Here is a 21,416-nt window from a genome sequence, read left to right on the forward strand (position 1 = left end):
AACACTTCGCAACTTAGCAAGAAACCGTTACCTAATCTTTCAAATCCAATACCTTTGTAACAGCTTTGCAACAACTATTCCTGTTAGAATTTATTTGTAAGGGCAGCTTCCGTAATAGTGGATTCTGTAACAATTATATCTGTTACAGATTCACTTCTTCAATAAAAACACCTATTTGAGCCATGATTAAATATTTTGAGCGTGTTTTTGACATGAGGAGCTAAACCCCAACACTGGGATGATGGAGGAAGCCCTATTTCACAATCACTTGGTAACTATAATTGATTCTTTATGACTTTTGCACTTGTTTTAATCGATTTATGATTTTTCTTGATTAGTTGTGATTTTGTTTGATGTCGCATGATGGGTTTTAGGAACTTTTGATGCGTCATGCTTGTGATTTACATCTAATGCTTTATAAAATCTACTTTTGGCAAAGAAAAGAGTCAACAAAAGAGCTAGAATTGTTATGAGTCATCATATGAACCAATTGAATGTGATTAGTGGTGAAATCCTAAGTCTCAGTACCTCTCGATATTCGTGACAACCTTGTGAATATATTTTTAGTATTTTTATTCTTAGTTCTTAAATCAAACCTTTACAAAATCCAAGTTGAACGAACTTTACTACCACTTTCAAAACTACATCAACAGTTCACCAACAACAGCAGTTAATCATCTTTTCTTATTTAAAACCATCTCTTCAAAAATCCACAAATTCCTTCACAAATTCATGTAGAACTTCGAGATGACAACAACCCATCTGTTCTATTCACATCCATGACCAAGGAAGAAACACTTTCCTTACCAGCTCTAGCTCAAGTGCTCAACCAACTACCACCACTGTAGATTCAATCGGTCAACACTTCTGGTATCAAATTCATACAGAATACAACTCAAATCTTCATTGATATAAACCCTAACTTGGTCGTTGTCATAATCTTCATTGAAATTTCGATAACTGCCCGTACGATACGACCAACACAGTGAAACCCCCAAATACCCATTGTTGCTACTGTGAAATCATATTTGAATGCCGCATGTTGAAGATAGGTTCATGGTTATTCTCTTGATAATTGAAGGCACAAGCCATCATCACCGGAAACTATTTCATCACCTGATTTTAAATCTCAGTTCCTTTCCTCCAGCTCAAGAATTTGTCAACGAGCTATACAATTTCAGACCACGTCAAACCCGACCCTGATCTCCCAAAATCTGTTGATGTACTGTTTAGAGAAATTGAAATAGCTGGCTTGAACCTCAACCACAAAACACCACAGATCGAACTCAAACTATCTAAAGTTTGTATCATCTTCTCCTTGTTTATGTTAATTTCTCTCCAAAACCAGAAATCTATCGATGTTGCTGTGTAAACACCATCGATTTAACCAATTTCATCTCCTTTTGAACCTTGCTGATGTCAATTCTTAATATGTGAATCAAACTGCCAAGAACAATACAGATTTGCATCGAACAACCCCCAAAATAGATCCATTTAAAAAACCCCAAATTCAACTGATATTGTTGTTGTTGTTGTAGAATAAATATCACTTCCTACGAATCTTCACATACCGGTGTTTCTGGTGGTGCTAACATCCACGATTCAATCTATTTTAAACATCCACAATTGATTAACGTTAATTAGGTTTGATTTGAGAAAAACCCCTAAGTTATTTCTTGATTTTAGCAGAAGAAAAAATTTTATTTAGAAGAACTAGAGAGAAGAAGGAAGATGAAAATGAGAATCGATCTCTATCTTCTGCTATTGGGTTTTCACGCGTATCATCTAACCATCTTGGCTGTCCAATTTCACAGAGATCTGGACATCTCAGATTAGGCTTTCAGATTGGCACATGCGGGAGAGGGTATTTCAATAATCTTCACACATCCACGAGATATCCTTGTATGAGATTTTGACGATAAATTGACTAGTCAGTGCGAGATATTGACTTAGATAACGAATTTTTATGGAATCCGTTCAATAGGCTTAGTTTTGTAAGAAATAAAAAAAGAGGCTTTGATTTGAAAACGAGGGTCTAGAACATACCTATAAGTGTATATATTCCATATTTTTTTCTAAATTTTTTAACTTTTAAATTGGTTTTTCTTTAATTAGGTTTGGTATACGATAAAATTCAATTTCTTTTTAAAGTTAAAATTTCAAAGAAAGAATAAAAAAACAAAAAACTAGAAAAATTAAAAAAAAAAAAGTAAGTATTTATTCAATCAAAGGGTAACTTAGTTATTTTAAAATTTTAGGACACCCCTTATAACCATAAGGAGGATGACCTAATCAAATCATGCTCCTCCCAAAAAAAACCGCCGTCCCAAAAAATGGTTCAATATTTTTTACGCATTCTTATTACATCTCCAATAAAAGGTGCAAATATTGTTACCCAAAAAATGGTAGATACTACAAAACAGAACCGATGACATACTAAATAAATACGAAATAACCTCATGTCATATTTTTTTTTATTATTTTTTGATAGTTATTTAAAATAAAATTAAAAGGTGAAGATTTTATTACATAAAATATCCTAAAAGATTAAATTATATACTATTGGGGATAATTTATTTATCAAAGGGTCTTTTATTTGCCAAATGTGTAAAGTGTAAACTCTCCTAAACAAAGGACTTAATAAGATTTCCAAGTAAGATTTTTCATACCTGTTGATGGAGATGCTTTCGGGGAAATTCCATTGATAATGGGAAAAGGAAGATATTTGCACCCCTCAAGTAAATGCTTTCACCTCCGATAGACCAAAATGAGGATCCCAAATTACACGCGCCATCAATCTTATACATAAAGGGTACTTCACCCATGACTCAAAATTGCCTTGCCAAGCTACATAAATACCCAGCCATGTTGAAGAGTAAATTTAAGGTCTCTATTCAATATTCTTAGGTGTAAAATATTTAAAGTAATTGTAGAATTGTTGTTGAGTGGCCATACCCAAAATGCGGTGAAACAAGAAATGTGCGTCTCTTATTTGACCGTAATAGATAAACAGTTAAATTCGTCCGTTTGTCCATTCATTTTTCATGTTTGCGAGCAAAATGGACAAATCTCAATCCACAAAAGTTGCCCTTGTCCTCTGAACATGAACATTCTTTCTTCACCCCTAAAATAGAGTAAAAATCATCTATGCTCCAAGCATAAAATCCTAACTAATGAGTTTAGCTATCGTCCATGGACTACTGTACTATGCAATAAAAAAAGACAACTATACTATGTAATAAAAATAAAGCCCTCGATCCGTTGTAATTTCGACGATATTGGTTCCAAACCCATTAAGAGCATTTCCAATGGAAGATGAAAGTTTTATTTTTTTTACGACACATAGGATTTTAGATCTTCATTTACATTGAATTCATCTCCAACAGTGGGTCCTATTAAGTAGGAAGAGTATCAAAATAAATATGAAGGTCTTGGAGAAAGTCTTATTTAAACCTTGGGAATGACCTCCACGTCATCTTTTTAACCATATTTTAAATTTTTACTTTTAAATAATTTTTTCTGAACCAATAGAAAAGAGGAAATCAATTTTATCATTATCCAGAAAATTAAATTCTCAAAATAAGATAGTCCATGAAAAAAACGGTGCTATTTTTGCCACATACATATGACCCCATAAATAAGGATCTAAATAAAAACTCCACGTAGGAGTTTTAGCACCTACTGTGTCGGAGATGCTCTAGGAATAAACGATGGATTGAACTAAAACTGAATCCAAAAACTGCATCTTCTCGGAAAGTAACTAAAAGCGAAAGCAATTAGGTTGATGGTTGTGATGGTTAGTGCTAGATACTGTTTTGGTGACTATCTACGAAATCGAGAAGGTTTTCTTTTTCATTTGTGTAAATTGCACGTGAGAAATTAAAGCCGAAAAAAATATCTAGTGCAGACTGCCGACCGATGATTTTGGTTTTGGGTTCATGAATTTTGCCATTTAGGGCTTTGGTTGTTGGTCTTAGGAAGAAGATGGGTAATAAAAAAGACTCCTGTACTGTGTAATAAAAAAAAACCCCGGTCTGATTTTGTCACCAACAAAGACTAGCACCGTGTTTTTCCTTAGGCGCTCTCCACCACCATTTTTGAATGTTCAAGTGCTTTAAGCTTCTAATACCTTCAACCTTGAAAGATGCATATGTGCCGATTCTGGCAGAGAATTATTTATTTTATTTTTTTTGTATCACAATTTAAGCAATTTTAAAGAGGACAACTGTCCACACTTAGTTCCATACTTCCCTGTAGCTCCATCTTTACTGTAAGTCTTAAAAGTAAATTGGAATGAACAAGCAGTGCATATATTATAATCAGAGAAAGCCATGATCATGCTTTTCTTACATTTCATACTTTCTTGCAAGTGTGCCCGTTATTGAGCAGCAAAGTATTTACGAAAGTTGTAAAGAAGAAGCTAACATAGGCATATGTTCTTGGAAGAAATGGTTGACCCTTGACACCATATGTTCCCAGTAAGAATATTACCACATGACCATTTGTTCCCTTATATTATTATATGCTCGTACCACTTTCTTTATTTCTTAGGCCATGTAACCCCTACAAGGAACAATTCGTTCCACGATAACGACGAAGTCTCCCAACCCAAAATAATAAATCCCGACAGGACATTTGAATTCACGATAACAACAAACTAAAAGTCTCAAATGGTCCAATGTTTCTCATGTTCCCTCCCATTGTGGAGGTAGGGTTGAAACTCCCTAATTGCCAAACAAACTCCCATTTGTAGGAGTTTGGATGCAGTCTATGGACCGACCATTGTTCTACCCAATCAAAGAGAGAAAACAAACTGAAACTAATCAGAATAATAAAAAATAAAGGGTTTGGAAAGGAAAACCCAACCCGTTAACGGGAACTTGGTTTCCTTTTACTTATCATACTTTTTCTCCCCCCTAATCCTGTAATATTATAGCAGGATGCATCATGTGGCAGTTGATTTTCACTTTGACGGAGAGTGGGGGCAGTCTAAAGCTCTACTAGCACTTGCTGATGTCTTCACGAAAAGTTTGGCTATAGTTCACGAATTGGATTTCTACTAAACAAGCTCAAACTGTTTCCTTCACACACAAAGGGGCTAAACAGTTAACACATACTTAATCTGACACTGTCTTTGTTATGCATGTGTTGTACTATTAACATGTGTGACTCTGCGATTAGTTGTGTTGATTACAGCTGTTTATCTCTTCTGTGTTATCAGTCCTACGTGAACGGTTTATTTCAACTACACAAAAACTGTCGAGTCACAAAGAGTGAGCCTCGCCCTCCAGGATTTGGAGCGAAACTGATTTTTGGGGCTCATTTATGAGTGGGAAATTTCTACGTTGTCTTCATCTACAATTTTTGTATACTTATATAAATAAAAACGCACGAGCAAATCCACTTTTGCATTTTCGGAATATTTTTCCATGCGTTAGTGAGACCTATATCCACGTACCCCACGTCTAGTTATTCCCAAAAGCTTGTGGGTTTAATAGTGGGAAGAATAGAATGATTGCTATAAATGTTGTAAGAGAGAATTAGTAGCAAGTGTCAAGTAAGTTTGAATAAGCAAGTTGTAATCAGGATTTCATGTTTGAAAAAGTTCTAATAAGCACCAAAGTAGAGTGCGACTCTTTTTAAACCTATTGAATCATATCAAAGGAGAAAAAAAATGGAGAATGGGGATGGTGTTCATAAGAAATGGGGTTTTAGTGCAAATAATGAGATTGATTCAGCTTCTGGCATTACGGTTAGAGGGGTTCTAAATACTTTAATCAATTGTAGAAACCCTGAAGATGAAAGACAAACTATTCGTCTTGGTCATGGTGATCCTTCCTCTTTCCCATGTTTTAGAACAACTCAAATAGCAGAAGATGCTATAGTTGATTCACTTCGTTCAGCCAAGTTTAATGGTTATTCACCTGGTGCTGTTAGTATTCTTCCTGCTAGAAGGTACATCATGCATACATCTTCATATTAAGATTTAAGTTTTTTTTTTTTTTCATTTCAGTTTTTTCATATAGAATCCTACTGCATTTTTTAGTTCTTAATTGCGAAAAAATTGGTGCAAACGCATGCTGCATACACTTGACAGGTCTATAGCAGATTATCTATCTCGTGATCTTCCATACAAGCTTTCACCTGACGATGTTTTTCTCACGGTTGGTTGCACACAAGCAATCGAGATTGCAATGATGGTGTTGGCTCGACCTGGTGCTAATATATTGCTACCTAGACCAGGGTATCCGTATTATGAGGCCTGTGCTGTTTTTAGGAAGCTTGATACTGACATTTTGATCTTGTACCAGACAAGGGTTGGGAGGTCGACCTTCAAGCTGTACAAGCTCTTGCTGATGAGAATACCGTCGGAATGGTTATTATCAACCCAGGAAACCCTTGTGGAAGTGTCTACACGTATGAGCATTTGAAGAAGGTGAATAGCTAGTCACCCTATTGACTCTAAATTATGTTGTGGATTATCCTAATTGTTTCCACTGTATTGCATTAGGTTGCTGAGACTGCAAAGAAACTTGGAATTCTTGTGATCGCCGATGAAGTTTATGGTTATCTCACTTTTGCTAGTAAGCCGTTTGTGCCAATGGGTGTTTTTGGGTCCATAGCTCCTGTCCTTACACTTGGGTCTATATAAAAGAGATGGCTAGTACCTGGTTGGCTACTTGGCTGGCTCGTTGTAAGTGATCCCAATGGCGTTCTCAAAGAAACAAAGGTAAGTTCTTACTATAATTTCAGTTTCCCCTTTCAGTTGTCTAATTACTTATTGTTGAAACTCAAAAAGAGTACATATCTCAGGTTGTGGACTCCATTATACACCGCGTCATGTTCTCTGGGGACCCTGCAACTTTTATCCAGGTTTGCATCTTTCTGTATTTGATTCCAAAAGGGCGTTCGTCTAGATGATTGGTCTTGTGACAAGGCCGCCACACTGCTGTACCTTTGCTTATTTTTCTAGTAATTGCGCGTCTTAAACAATGTCATCCATTCTTTCACAGGCTGCCATTCCCCAAATCATTGAAAAAACAACTGACGATTTTTTCAACAATGTAATTACTATCTTAAGGAAATCTGCTGAAATTGTGTATGATCAAATCAAGGATATTGACTGCATTACTTGTCCCCAGAAACCAGAAGGATCCATGTTTGTGATGGTACGTACGTGCGCGCGACGTAGACCCATTACTGATGACAGTTTATTCTTCTGTAAATTTCGAGCCTGCTTTGCTTATAATATTGCTGACTCACTCGGGTAAAGTTCAATTCAATTCTGTTGGAAGACATAAATGATGATACAGAGTTCTGTTTGAAATTAGCTAAAGAGGATTCCCTCATTATTTTGCCAGGTGAGAATTCTACATTACACCAGTATGCAAACACTTGTTGTAAGATTTTATGCGAGCACCCTATTAATTAATTCACATTTTCTTTCTTGTAGGAACTGCGCTTGGACTGAAAAATTGGCTGCGTATAACTTTTGCTATTGAACCAACTTCTCTGCAAGATGGTCTTCTGAGGTTAAAAGCTTTCTGTCAGCGACATGCCAAGAAATAAATATATCTACGTTTATCCAGTAATAGCAATGATCTGTAGTTGCTAGAGATTGTTATCCAATGCAGTATTAGTTACTACAGTATTAGTTATTGATACCTTGACCAGAAGTTGACCGCCCAAGACTTGGTTTGACTTAGCTGGGCTTTGACATATGAGGCGTTAATGAAAGAACCGTGTATAACAAAATTTGATATGGGTGTGTATCATGTATGGATAGCATTCACATTTTCATTTGTCGGCCGGTGTTTTATTTTATATTGGTAATAAGGTAAACTTGAATACCCGGTGTCTAGCTTGCTGAAAAAGTTCCATTGAAGATAAAAACTTGAATACATGGTGGTGGAATATCAATATCAAAAAGTAAAAATCATACTAGAGAAGACATAAGAAGGCTTACAGTTGGGGCAGTTATGAGAAACTTGAGATTTTATTACTATAAGATTAGACCGAAAGTTAAATACTGCCTTAAAAAGTTGTAAACGAGGATTAAAATGTATACTAAATGTACTCTTGAATACTTCCAAAAAAACAAAAAAGTATTCTCGAAGGATATATAAAACTTGAGACCTGAGAGTCTTATCTTAGAAGTGAAAGACCATTTGTTCCAATAATAGTGTCACCAAATGACCATCTGTTCTTAGATTTATTATATGACCTTGATCATCATGATCACTTCTTTTCTTAAGAAATTCCAGATCTTTTGTTTCACATGTGTACAATACATAATATATTTTTACCCTATTTACTGGCACAGCTTTCCTATGTATAGAATTTTTATGCATTAAAAAAAATAGGCTAGAAACCAAAATCGCAGAAAAATTATATGCATGGTGCTCAAGATTTCAATTGGATATGGCACACACATAAACGCCTCTCGCCAACCTACAAAATGAAAAGGTAGAAACGTCAATCTTGCTAGTATTTCGTACAATTGAAAGGTGGTAATCCCGGTAACAATCTTGAGAAATGGAGTACTTGAGTTCTACCCTTCCCACGGAGGAGTAGAATTGAAGTGGAACGTATAGGGTTCTGGACAACATGATTTAGACAAGCTTGAAAACGAACCATGCATGCTTTTTAGCAAAACAAAAATGAGTGGTGGTAGACCTTGACTATCATAAATAAACACCACAGAAGCAAACTTTGTCGAATAAAAGATGATGCCACTTATGATTGTCATTTAACCCCTTCAAACATTGGATTCCCCCACACTTTATTAGAATGCATGACCAAAAAGAACAAACGATATTGACAACTAGTATTTCTTTCCTAAATATTGATATTTCGTTTTGTTTGAGTTAGAGCAAGGACTATGGGAGATTGAGAGGGAGTTCCAATCCAACATACTACGGAAATAACAACCCATACGGCAAGGAACCATGGAAAAACAAGCCATGTTTCTACCCTTTTCATGATAAGAACTGACGAACGAGGTAGAGAAAAAAGAAAAGGCCTCATGGATTCGAAGTATCTAACTAGCCTGAGCAGATAATCATTCTTGAGTCGGATACCAAATATTTTTCTAAAGATAACTATAGCAGTTGCTTTCTGACTCCTCTTAAAAACTGACTTGTGAGGTAACAAGGCAAGGAATTCCCAACATTCATACCTCACCACAGTGCTTGCACTTTCTCAAGTATGTAAGGCTCCATGCTTAGTTGTTTTTAATAATTTCTTTTAGGAAAAAGAAGTAACAGATACAAATACTTTTAAAAGTTTATAGACTTGATAATATCTATAGACAAAATTTAAAGCTAAAAATTTGATTATTTTTGTATTTGTTGGTCTCTAGACTCTCTACTTTATTTCACCTAAAGTACTTACACTCCGCAGTAAACAAAAACCAAAAGAAATCAAAAGGAAAAAGATTCACATTATCCTATCATCTGGTGTCTGTTGTTGTACATTGAATTCAGTCTAACCAGCTAGCTCGGCTTGAAAAATGTTGCAGCAGCATGCAGCCGTGTGCGGACTCGTTCTCATTTTAATGGGTCAGGTCACGTTTTCTGGATAGATACGCATAAATTACCGTTGTAGTCGTAAACGGAAGGTACCATAGTATTTTTAGGACTTGGCAGCAGGTAACGTAATCATTTTGGATTGAATGTTAGGTACATTTAGGCTGTCTTTTCTCCATCGTTTCAATTTTAGGGGTCATCTCATCGTGCTACTTTTAATTAGCATATTCACTCATCTTTTAAGTCGAAACAAATCTTCCAATCCATAATAATGGAAAAAAATTTATTGCTGGCCCCTGCTTAACAACTGGTTTGTTACTCCCAGATCTTACTTATATTGTAATGTGACTAGCCATCTACATTCACAGTTCACAAAGGTGAATTTCACGGAAAAAAAATATTCGCAAATATAATATTTTGTGATACTGCTAGATCAAAAATATTTGAACAACACCCACGTTAATATCACCGTAGAAAACTTCACTCGTGCGCTGCTTTCCAATCTTATAATTTTATATATAATTTGAGTGGAAATTGCTGGCCTCATATTGAAAGTTAGACCAAAAGCTCGAATTCTAGAGCTCCTGGGCCACGACCAATAAGAATCAAGGATTGACGTAGCAAATTATAATGGATAGGTAAATGAGCGCCGAATCATGCTCTTCCTGGGCCACGACCAATAAGAATCAAGGATTGACGTAGCAAAATAGAATGGATAGGTAAATGAGCGCCGAATCATGCTCTTGGCCCCCGACCAATAAGAATCAAGGATTGACGTAACACAGTAGAATGGGTGGGTAAATGAGCGTCGAATCATGCTCTTCATGGGCCACGACCAATAAGAATCAAGGATTGACGTAGCAAAATAGAATGGATAGGTAAATGAGCGCCGAATCATGCTCTTGGCCCCCGACCAATAAGAATCAAGGATTGACGTAGCACAATAGAACGGGTGGGTAAATGAGCGTCGAATCATGCTCCGACCAATAAGAATCGAGGGATTGACGTAGCAAAATAGAATGAGTAGGTAAATGAGCGCCGAATCACTTTCAATATACATAACCTATTTTTTACATAAAACCTATACGCTTACATGGATTAATTACCTTTGGGACAACCAATTTGAACCCGTGCAATGGACGGGCGCACATCTATTTACCATTGTATTCGGCGATTTTCCTTTCACGCTACATTATAAGGTGATGATTACTCCCACGGATTGTGAGTGCCATTAACAGATACCTAACTGCATAAGGTGATGATTACTCCATAAACCATAAACCATAAACAGATACCTAAATTGTAATTTATTTGGAACTGTTGACCATTCAGGCTAATGAATCTGGGAAGCTTTACATAAATATAGTGCTCGATGTGATTAGTTTTTTTTAGTTGATCTGTATAACGGTTACACTCTCAATTTACCCATTGCAGAACAAAAAATATATGTGATGTAGGGAAAGACACCTGTTGGCAGTCACATGGGAGAGGATCAAAAGAGCAACGAAGAAATGCTAACATTTTTCGACATAAGTTAAAACGAAGACGAGGGAGAGGAGACTGATGACAAAACGCCACCGCTGGTTGAAGATAGTGATGGCGAAATTCCGATATTTATCGACCATAGCAATGGTAAAAACGAAGGTGATGAGAGTGATGACGATTTAAGTATTTTATAATTTTTTATGATAGCAACTTTTAATTTGTTACTGTTGCATTTTTTCCTTGGATTAGAACTCGATAGAAACATTAATTAGATTCCAAACTGATAATCTCTCCAAACCAATAAGAATCAAGGATTGACGTAGCACAATAGAACGGGTGGGTAAATGAGCGTCGAATCATGCTCTTGGCCCCCGACCAATAAGAATCGAGGGATTGACGTAGCAAAATAGAATGAGTAGGTAAATGAGCGCCGAATCACTTTCAATATACATAACCTATTTTTTACATAAAAACCTATACGCTTACATGGATTAATTACCTTTGGGACAACCAATTTGAACCCGTGCAACGGACGGGCGCACATCTATTTACCATTGTATTCGGCGATTTTCCTTTCACGCTACATATAAGGTGATGATTACTCCCACGGATTGTGAGTGTCATTAACAGATACCTAACTGCATAAGGTGATGTTTACTCCATAAACCATAAACCATAAACAGATACCTAAATTGTAATTTACTTTGAGTTGTTGACCATTCAGGCTAATGAATCTGGGAAGCTTTACATAAATATAATGCTCGATGTGATTAGTTTTTTTTAGTTGATCTGTATAACGGTTACACTCTCAATTTACCCATTGCAGAACAAAAAATATATGTGATGCAGGGAAAGACACCTGTTGGCAGTCACATGGGAGAGGATCAAAAGAGCAACGAAGAAATGCTAACATTTTTCGACGTAAGTTAAAACGAAGACGAGGGAGAGGAGACTGATGACAAAACGCCACCGCTGGTTGAAGATAGTGATGGCGAAATTACGATATTTATCGACCATAGCAATGGTAAAAACGAAGGTGATGAGAGTGATGACGATTTAACTATTTTATAATTTTTATGATAGCAACTTTTAATTTGTTATTGTTGCATTTTTTCCTTGGATTAGAACTCGATAGAAACATTAATTAGATTCCAAATTGATAATCTCTCCAAACCAAGTTGAATCTGTAAAAAAAAATAATAATTTTTTTTTTATTACGAAAATCTAATCATATCTTGATGAAACTGATAGAAGAGAAAATATTTGTCAATTGGTAACTGAAGATGATTAGTACAATTTCAGAACTGGGAAAAAATTACAAAATTTAAGAAAAATCCCCGAATATAAAAACATTGAATTACTTAATTTATGCATTTATATCATAGTAACAAATTCGGTATGACAGATTTAAACCCGTGCAACGCACGGGCTCAACACTAGTATATATAAAGTTGAAACAAAAAATCTCCCAAGATGCCTAGAGTCACCTTGAAAGGTGCCGCAAGTTTGACAACGCTAAACAGCAAGTGGGTTCCACAGAATATATACAATATCATTGTACTTTCTTCTCTTAAGATATTGTGTTTAGGTCATATGATGATGATCATCATCATAAAAACATCCAAGTGGAGTGTGAAGTTTAATAAACAATCGAAGTCCGAAAGTATAGAATCAACATGGTAAGCTGATAACAGAAAATCCTCATAAATATTGACCAAAGCCATTCCATATTCATTTCATCACTATAAATAAACAAAAAAACCACCTTAATTAGATCCAAAAACTCAATCTCAATCCTTAAACAAACCGAAAAACCCGACTCACATTCATATTCTTCCATAATTATCTAGAAACCGAGAAAATAGTCCTCACATTCACTCCGTTTTAATTTCCGATTAGAGAGCTGAGAAGATATAGTTTCATCCTCTGGAATAATTCAGTTAAGATTAGAGATTAGAGAGCAAATCTCTGTGGTTTATAGAAAAGTTTGATATAAGAATAGTAATCAAGTTTGTTAGAGAACAAGGAAAATCTTTTTTGAGAGAGAGCTAAAACTAAATTCTCATTTTCATATAGAGAGTTTTCTTTTTTTTTTCAAGAAAAAGAAAATATGCTTCCGGAGCTCTAATGGTGGTGGAATTTTTTCTTGTCATTGCTGTTGATTGATGAAGGTTACTCCTCCATTTTCTTTCTCAGGTACTCCCCCGGTCTTTAGATCTATTTGTTGTTGTTCGGATATTCATTCAGACTACTTCGTAATAATCTTGTGTAACATGTATCATATGACAGAAATAACATGCACATATTCACTCAAATCTAAACATATTTGGATGATCAAAGCTATAATTTGTTTTACAAGATATTTTATTCAAGTTTTTGAGTTTTGTTTTTTGTGTTCTTCAATGGAGATTAACGAAAATTTTAATGTTGAAGATAAACGTAAAATTAGGGAAGTAATTAATGGCACACGTTAGTGATATCAGGGAATACAGGCGCACTTTATGGTTCTTTGTTTCTGTTCCTGTGTGCGTGTTCTCATTTTTTGAACGGATCTGGAAATATTTACAAAGTAAATATTTGTGAATGTGTGTTTACCATGAAATTGTTTTTCATTTTCATTCTACCTAACATTCTGGCTACAGTCATGCACGTGATAAACAAATGTTTTAAACTTTTTTTTTTCTTTTTTGAATTTCATATTATTCTTTGGTTGAATTTGTTTGGGGTATATCCTTATAGGCCAAAAGCAATGAAGTTTTAAAAGCCACCTTTTTCTTCTTACTATTGGCTTGTCAATTTAAAGCTGAGAATCTAAACATATCGGATGATCTGATATGTATTGAGTTGATTGAGTTTGCCCTAGGATGCTTTATTTGGTATAATATGCATGTTGATTTTGTATTTAATCTTCCTATATTTTGAAAATGTTTTGTGTAATCTATTGATTTATTACATTTTGCATAATGAATAAAAGCGCTCTCTAGCTGATTTGAAAGTGGGTAAAACACGCGTATAAACTCATCATCATCAACGTAGTGGATTAATCAAAGGCTGTTATTAGTTCATGATGGGTGACGATGAGGGAAGCAGCAGTACAACAGGAAGGGTAACAGGAATTCGACACATAGTAAGGTTAAAGGAAATGCTACATAAATGGCAATCTATTGCTCTTAGTCCGAGAGGAAACAGTCCCCCTCGAGACAATGAACATGGTAGAGGTATTGGAGGAATAGCTCCTGTTGTTAATAAACGACTTCATAACACTTACATTTTGTGTGATTCTGACGAAGAAACCTGTCATAGTCCCGACCCACCAGCAGATGTACCAAAAGGATACCTCGCAGTGTATGTCGGTCCTGAGCTCCGGAGGTTTATTATTCCCACCACTTATCTTGCTCACCCTTTGTTCAAAGTTTTGTTAGAAAAGGTGGAGGAAGAGTTTGGGTTTGAACACAAAGGTGGCCTCACAATCCCTTGTGAGATAGAAACCTTCAAATACCTCCTCAAATGCATGGAAACCAACCAAACTCCTCCCACGACGACAACGGATGGTGAAAATGCTAGTAAGTCATTGTCTTAATCGATTTGTTAACATTAAAGAATTATTTATTTTTTTGTTACAACTTGCCAACATAACCAATCTAACATTTTATTGTTATCCTCGTGCAGATGAGGATGTTGATAGCGTAGAAGAATAAACAATAAGGGGTGGGTTTGTATAGACGGTTAGCTTTTTCTGGTGGGAAGTAAAGGAATCTTTAATTATTATTATTGTAAGCAACAATTGTTTTTCTAAGTATTGTTTTTGCATTATATCCGGTGAGAGCAATTTTTAGTTAGGATTAAAAAATGTTATTTCGAGACGGTTTTTCACCATTACGTGAAATTTGATTGAAAACATTTGTTTATGTTCTTCATCTCTTAATATATTTTTTTCCGTTTCATATTCAAATTTTATTGCATTATCTTGAAACAAGTGATAGGTGGCAGCAATATAGCCGAGTACATTAACAAATCTATTTTTTTTTTTTGGTTTTTGTAAATCAACGTATTTCAATTCATTCAATCAAAATCATGATTACATATTCGCTTACAAGAATAACCAAAACATCAAAATACAAATAAGAACATCAATTACAACTAGATCGTGAAGAGAAAGAGCGATAAACAACAAATATATCGTTGTTTTAAACATCAAATTATATACATAAAGATAACTTTATTTATATAATTTTGAAAATTGGATGATTTATTCTTATTATTTATTTATGTCTATTATACATCATTGGTGACATGATAAGTATATGGTTATAGATATTGTCTGGGAAAAAAAAAGGATATCCAAAAGAATTTTATGTAGAAGGGGGAGATTATATAAGGTATGTCCAGAAATAAAAATATGACCATTTAAAAAATTTAAAAGATAATAGTTATTGTGTGTGTTTAAAAGATATCCAAAAGAATTTATGCTCTAGTTATTGTGTGTGTTTATGATTTGTCTATTACAGTAAAACTTCTTAATTAGACAATAGTTATTTTTGATTTTTTTTTGTTTTGATACGATCAGCTAGGTTAAAAAAAAAAAAACATTAACAAAATCTAAGGGCCTGTTCGGTTCAATAAAAAAAAAAAATTGTTTTTTACTGTTTAAAAACATACTCTTTTTTTCTTGTTTTCATTTTCTAAAAATTTGTTTGGTGGGGTAAAAACTGTTTTTGAAAATTTGTTTGCAGCGATTTTCCCCGATCTCTTAGTTTATTCTAATAAGAAGAAGAAGAAGGAAGAAAAAAGAAAAAGACACAGAAAACTATTATTTGTCTTTTTTTTTTTTTTTTTAAAACAGAAAACAAATGGAAAACTTTTTCTCGTTTTTGGTCTTTTATGTTTTTTAAAACAAAAAACTGTTTTTAAAACTCATACTAAACACATCCTAACTATTTCTGGCCTTTTTCTTTCTTACAAAAACTTGCTGAGACTTGAAAACGGGAGAAAAATCTCCATCTCTTATCTCCTCCAAAAGGCTATAGGAAATGCAAGCTAGTTAGATAGTCTACAGCTCTATTAGTCGCTTTACAACACTGAGACACTTTCCAACCTCGAAAAGCTCTTCTCAACACTTTCATCCTACTTTTATCCTTCTCTGAATTTGCTAAACGCTCCATGAAGGCTTCAACTCAAGGTACACAAGTAACTTATACACAGGCATGCATGGAGTCAATGGAAATATGAACTCTACCAATTCCTCTCTCTTAGCCATCTTACGACCCAACTCCAAGCCAAGCAATTAATTCACAAGAATTGATATAGGTGGACCTCCTACACTAGAAGCAACAACCACATCACCATTAGCTTTTCTGAGTAGAGCACCAAATCAACCAGAATCATCCCTATAAAACCGATTAGAATCATCCCTTGCCATGAACAAGTATCACCTTAGGTAAAATAAAAAAGAAATCCACCTTCCACCTCTGCATAAACGACCTTGCATTTATGTTTTCAACTCCCTTATGGATATAAGAAAATATTTTAAATCAAACATCCTGAACAAGGAGAAAATTAACAACATATGCAGAGGAATACCAAGCGCTGAAAATTCTGCCATTCCTTTCTGTAGAAAATCTAATATCAAAGATTTAATGAAAGAACACAAATATAAACTCAAACAAACTTCTCTTAATTGATGTGTTTCGACTCAGGGCTCAACAACCTATTTATATGATTAACAAACTTGACTCTCAAGCAAAAAGACTTTCCTAACATAATTAAACTCCAACAAAGAAACTTTTAGACAATTCTCACGTAAACATACTCTTAAAACTTGTAATACTTGCAACCCAAGTAAACTTATAAATACCGTACCACTGATTCAACAATATTTGTTGATCCATTCACATCGTGTCAGCTGTACCAGTTGATCCAACCACATTCTGTCAACTCTCATAGTTGATCTACACTACTGGATCAACAACACTTGTTGATCCCTTCTGTCTTCTTCATAGTATCTTGGTTTATTCTTCAACATCCTCCCTTAAACCAAGATAATCTTTGCTAATCATTCCCAATTTTCCACGCAAGTAAATGAAAGTGTTAGACTTCAAAGACTTGGTGAAAATATCAACCACTTGTTCTTCACTTTCAACAAACTCCACAACTATCTCCTTGTTATTGACAAGATCTCTGATGTAATGATACTTAATATCAATGTGTTTACTTCTCCCATGAAGCACATGATTCTTAGTTAGTGAAATTGTCGACTTATTATCACAAATTATTATTGTTGGTGTTATTTGTTCTTGAAACAATGACTTCAGCATCATTCTTAACCATACAACTCGTGTAGCACATTTGCTAGCATCTATATACTCAGCTTCTGTTGTAGATAATGCAACAAATTGTTTCTTCTTAGATGACCAAGAGAAAAAACCAGTTCCCAACTGAAAACCATAACCTGATGGACTTTTTCTACCTTCTGTGTCTCCATCCCAATCACTATCAGTGAAACCAACCAACTTTGGATCTTCTGAGACAGTATAAAAAATTCTCATGCTTGTTGTTCCTTTTACATACTTCAGAATACGTTTTGCATCTTGTAAATGTGATTGTCTAGAAGATTCCATAAACCTACTAACCAAACCAACTGCATACATGATATCAGGTCTTGTAGCAGTCAAATATTTTAAACATCCAACAAAACCTTTAAAGTCTGTTGAATTCACAAGCTCTCTTGATCCATGTTTTGTCAATTTCAGTCTCTCTTCTAGTGGTGTTAAAATTAGATTACAATTATCCATCTTGAAATGCTTCAAAATTAACATCTCTACTTATAACTATCTTTCTAGTTTCTGGGTTATATAGATTGTATCCTTTAGTCACTGAACTGTAACCAACAAGAATACATTTTTCACTCTTATCATACAACTTCTTTCTCAATTCTTTTGGCACATGTGCATATGCAATGCATCCAAAAATTCTTAGATGTCTTACACTTGGTCTTACTTCTCTCCATGCTTCTTCTGGTGTCTTGTTATTCAAACTATTTGTAGGACATCTGTTAAGTAGATACACTGTTGTATCAACTGCATAACCCCAGAAATTCTTTGGTAAATCTTTTGTTCTTCTTATAGTTCTTGCCATCTCCATTATAGTTCTGTTCTTTCTTTCAGCTACACCATTCTGTTGAGGTGTATATCTTGTTGTTAGCTGATGTAGAATACCATGTTCTTCCATGAAACTATCAACAACAGTATATTCTGTTCCTCTATCAGTTCTTAATATCTTGATGTTTTTACCAATTTGTTTCTCAGCATATGCTTTAAAACTTCTAAAAGCATGAAAAGCATCACTCTTTTGTTTAAGCAAATATACCCATGCTTTCCTACTAAAGTCATCAATGAAAGTTATGAAGTAGTTATTACCTCCATGCGATGTAACTTCTAGCTATAGGACCATAGAAATTACTATGAATGATCTCCAACTGTTGTTCAGCTCTTCTTGCTTTGTTTACTGGAAATGGATCTTTATGCTGCTTGCCAAAGATACAATTAATTCTCACATCTTTATTCTGGAATTTGAATGAAAGGTAATCCTGACACCATCTCCTTTTTTGCTAAAATTTGTAAACTGTTAAAGTTCACATGTCCCATCCTCTTATGCCATAACCAAGTATCATTATGCACACTAGTATTGTAACAACTTTCCTTTTGATGCTGAATATTCAAAGGAAATAATATGTGTTTTGGTCATCTGTACTTTAGCAATCAATCTTCTTCATCTATCTCTGATGAAACACAAACCATTGTAAATATTCATAGAGTATCCTCTTTCAGATAGTTGGCCCATACTCAGCAAGTTTTGATGTAATCCTGGTATATAATACACATCCATGATATATGCTTTTGAACAATTCTTAAGAACAATTCCAATTATTCCTTTTCCTATAACTGGAATTGTAGAACTGTTGCCAAACTTTCCTGTTGATCTGACAGACTCATCAAGCTTATCAAACAAATCTTTTCTGCCACACATATGATTGCTGCAATCTGTATCTAAGTACCACTTAAGTTGAGGTTGTTTTGCTGCTGTATGACATGCTAGTAACATGTTTTCAGCCTTCTGCTTCTTTTTCTTCTCTACTTTCAGCAATATTAGCTTTGAAATTTGATTTATAATTATTTTCAGTAGTGTTTCCAGGTTTTGGACACTCTGGGGCAAAGTGCCCAAAATCTCCACAGTTATAACACTGAACTTTTGATTTATCAACTGGTTTTCTTCATTGATAACTTCCTGTATTAGATCTTCCTCCATTATTATATCTTCCTTGAAACCTTCCAGCATTAGGTTTTCCATGGTTTCTTCTCCAGCTAACTTATCTTTGAAGTTCTTCTTCAACTTGTTTTGCAGTAACTTTTTTCTCAAGCAATCTTTGTTCATAGGTTTGTAATGAACCCAAAAACTCATTAAGAGTCATAGTTGCAACTTTGTTGCATTCCTCTATAGCAGTCACCTTTGATTCAAATTTCTCAGGCAAACTTCTTAATATCTTCTCAACAACTGTTGAATCTTCTACAGTATCACCATTAGCCTTCATCTCATTGATAAGATTCAAAGTCTTTGAGAAAAAATATGATATTGTTTCTGTACTTTCCATCTGCAATAATTCATACTTTTTCTTTAGGGTTTGCAATCTAACCTTCTTGACCTTGTCAGACCCTGTGTAGTAGCTAACCAAACCATCCCATGCTGCTTTAGCTTGCTTAATATAGATAACTCTGTCCATGAGAGATTCATGAACACCTTTATGAAGAATATATGTAGCTTTAGAATTATTCTTTCTGTTTTCAGTTAATAGAGTTTGCGCAGCTCCTTCAACTACAGCTCCTTATGCTGGTTCTACATAACCATCTTTCACAATATCCCATACTTCTTGATATGTAAAAATATTCTCTATCTGTAACCTCCAATGTTCAAAAAAATTTCCTTCAAACACTGGCACCTTGATTGAACTTAAACTCGTCATCTTCTTCAACTTAACTTCTCATGCCCACGGCCCTATAATCTGATACCAGTGCTATGATACCAGATGTAGAAAATCTGATATCAAAGACTTAATGAAAGAACACAAAACTAAACTCAACCAAACTTCTCTTAATTGATGTGTTTCCACTCATGACTCATGGCTTAACAAACTTGACTCTCAAGTAAAAAGACTTTCCTAAAATAATTAAACTCTAACAAAGAAACTTCTAAATACTGTACCACTGTGTCAACAATACTTGTTGATCCATTCACATCGTGTCAACTGTACCAGTTGATCCAACCACATTCTATCAACTCTCGTAGTTGATCCACACTACTGGATCAACAACACTTTTTGATCCCTTCTGTCTTCTTCATAGTATCTTGGTTTATTCTTCAACACTTTCCCTCCACAAATAATAAATAAAACCGTTAGGCACCAATTTTTTTTATAACAGTGGCACAAGAGTCACCTCTAAAAAGAATTAGTACACCAGTCAACTTCCCCCTCCCGACTGCTTTCCATATCTTTCATATAGCCCATTTTAAATACGAGACTCTCCAAATGATAGCAGTAAATTGGCAATCATGAAAAATATGATCTTCATCCTCATGCCCACTATCACAAAGGATACATCTAGCATCCTGAGTTACTTTCCATTCAAGAAGTTTACTTCTGGTTTTTAACCTTCTTTAAAAAACTAACCAAGCTATAAAAGCGTGTATGGGAATATGATTCTTGAATCAAAGCAAACTACCAGTCCCATCTAGTCTTAGGATTATGTGTAGAAATACACTTATGAGTTTCTTTTATGGAGAACTGACCTGATACTCCTGGTTTCCAGATGAAGAGATGCTCCCAGCTACACTAATTTCAACACTAGATAATTGAGTTACTGCCTCCGCTTCCTCCTCCTCCATACAGTCTGGAAAATCCCACCATCTCTGATAAAGTAAGCTATTATACTAGAATTTGAGATGCCCAACACTTCCAACACCTGAGGTTCAATCCATTCCCCGACTTTCCCTTTAGGATGCTACGGATATTCAAAAAATTAAGAGAAGAAACATAACCAAACCGCCACTCCAATATGCCATCTAGCAAGATATTTGTGCTCTAAAATTCTCTTCCAACACTGAGAGGAGTCTTACAGAACTTTTAAATACAAAAAACTTGACCCTTGATTAAATTGCACTTCACCCATTCAGTCCGATGGTCACATTCCCAGAAACGAGATCCCAGATATGTCTTAGATAAGCTGTAACATTTGTTAACTCCAAATCTTTAATTCCCAAACCCCATTCATCATAAGGGATTGAGAAATAATTGAATATAACTGGCTAATAAATTTGCACTTTATAAGAGAAAAAAAACTCAAGATATGTATG

At 34.8% G+C, this 21,416-nt stretch overlaps 2 protein-coding genes, 1 long non-coding RNA gene and 1 pseudogene across 3 annotated transcripts; 2 read left to right on the forward strand and 2 right to left on the reverse strand.

The window, feature by feature from the left end:
* Positions 1-653: 653 nt before the first annotated feature.
* On the reverse strand, positions 654-2,874 carry LOC113341808. Its single transcript, XR_003356146.1, has 2 exons — positions 2,670-2,874; positions 654-1,607 (listed from the first exon to the last, which is right to left on the reverse strand). It is a non-coding gene; the product is annotated as an uncharacterized LOC113341808 (long non-coding RNA).
* Positions 2,875-5,674: 2,800 nt separating this feature from the next.
* On the forward strand, positions 5,675-7,569 carry LOC113341716 (annotated as a pseudogene).
* A 5,256-nt stretch (positions 7,570-12,825) lies between these two features.
* On the forward strand, positions 12,826-14,964 carry LOC113341727 (auxin-responsive protein SAUR40-like). The gene is made up of 3 exons (XM_026586489.1): positions 12,826-13,208; positions 13,987-14,575; positions 14,682-14,964. Exons 2-3 carry the CDS (start codon positions 14,077-14,079, stop codon positions 14,708-14,710), a joined length of 528 nt encoding a protein of 175 aa, XP_026442274.1. The 5' UTR covers positions 12,826-13,208; positions 13,987-14,076; the 3' UTR covers positions 14,711-14,964.
* Positions 14,965-17,795: 2,831 nt separating this feature from the next.
* Positions 17,796-19,316, reverse strand: LOC113341757. Its single transcript, XM_026586514.1, has 3 exons — positions 18,806-19,316; positions 18,428-18,515; positions 17,796-18,243 (listed from the first exon to the last, which is right to left on the reverse strand). Exons 1-3 carry the CDS (start codon positions 19,314-19,316, stop codon positions 17,796-17,798), a joined length of 1,047 nt encoding a protein of 348 aa, XP_026442299.1.
* Positions 19,317-21,416: the final 2,100 nt, after the last annotated feature.

This window comes from Papaver somniferum, unplaced genomic scaffold, assembly GCF_003573695.1.
Source record: "Papaver somniferum cultivar HN1 unplaced genomic scaffold, ASM357369v1 unplaced-scaffold_31, whole genome shotgun sequence".
Classification (NCBI taxonomy): Eukaryota; Viridiplantae; Streptophyta; class Magnoliopsida; order Ranunculales; family Papaveraceae; genus Papaver; species Papaver somniferum.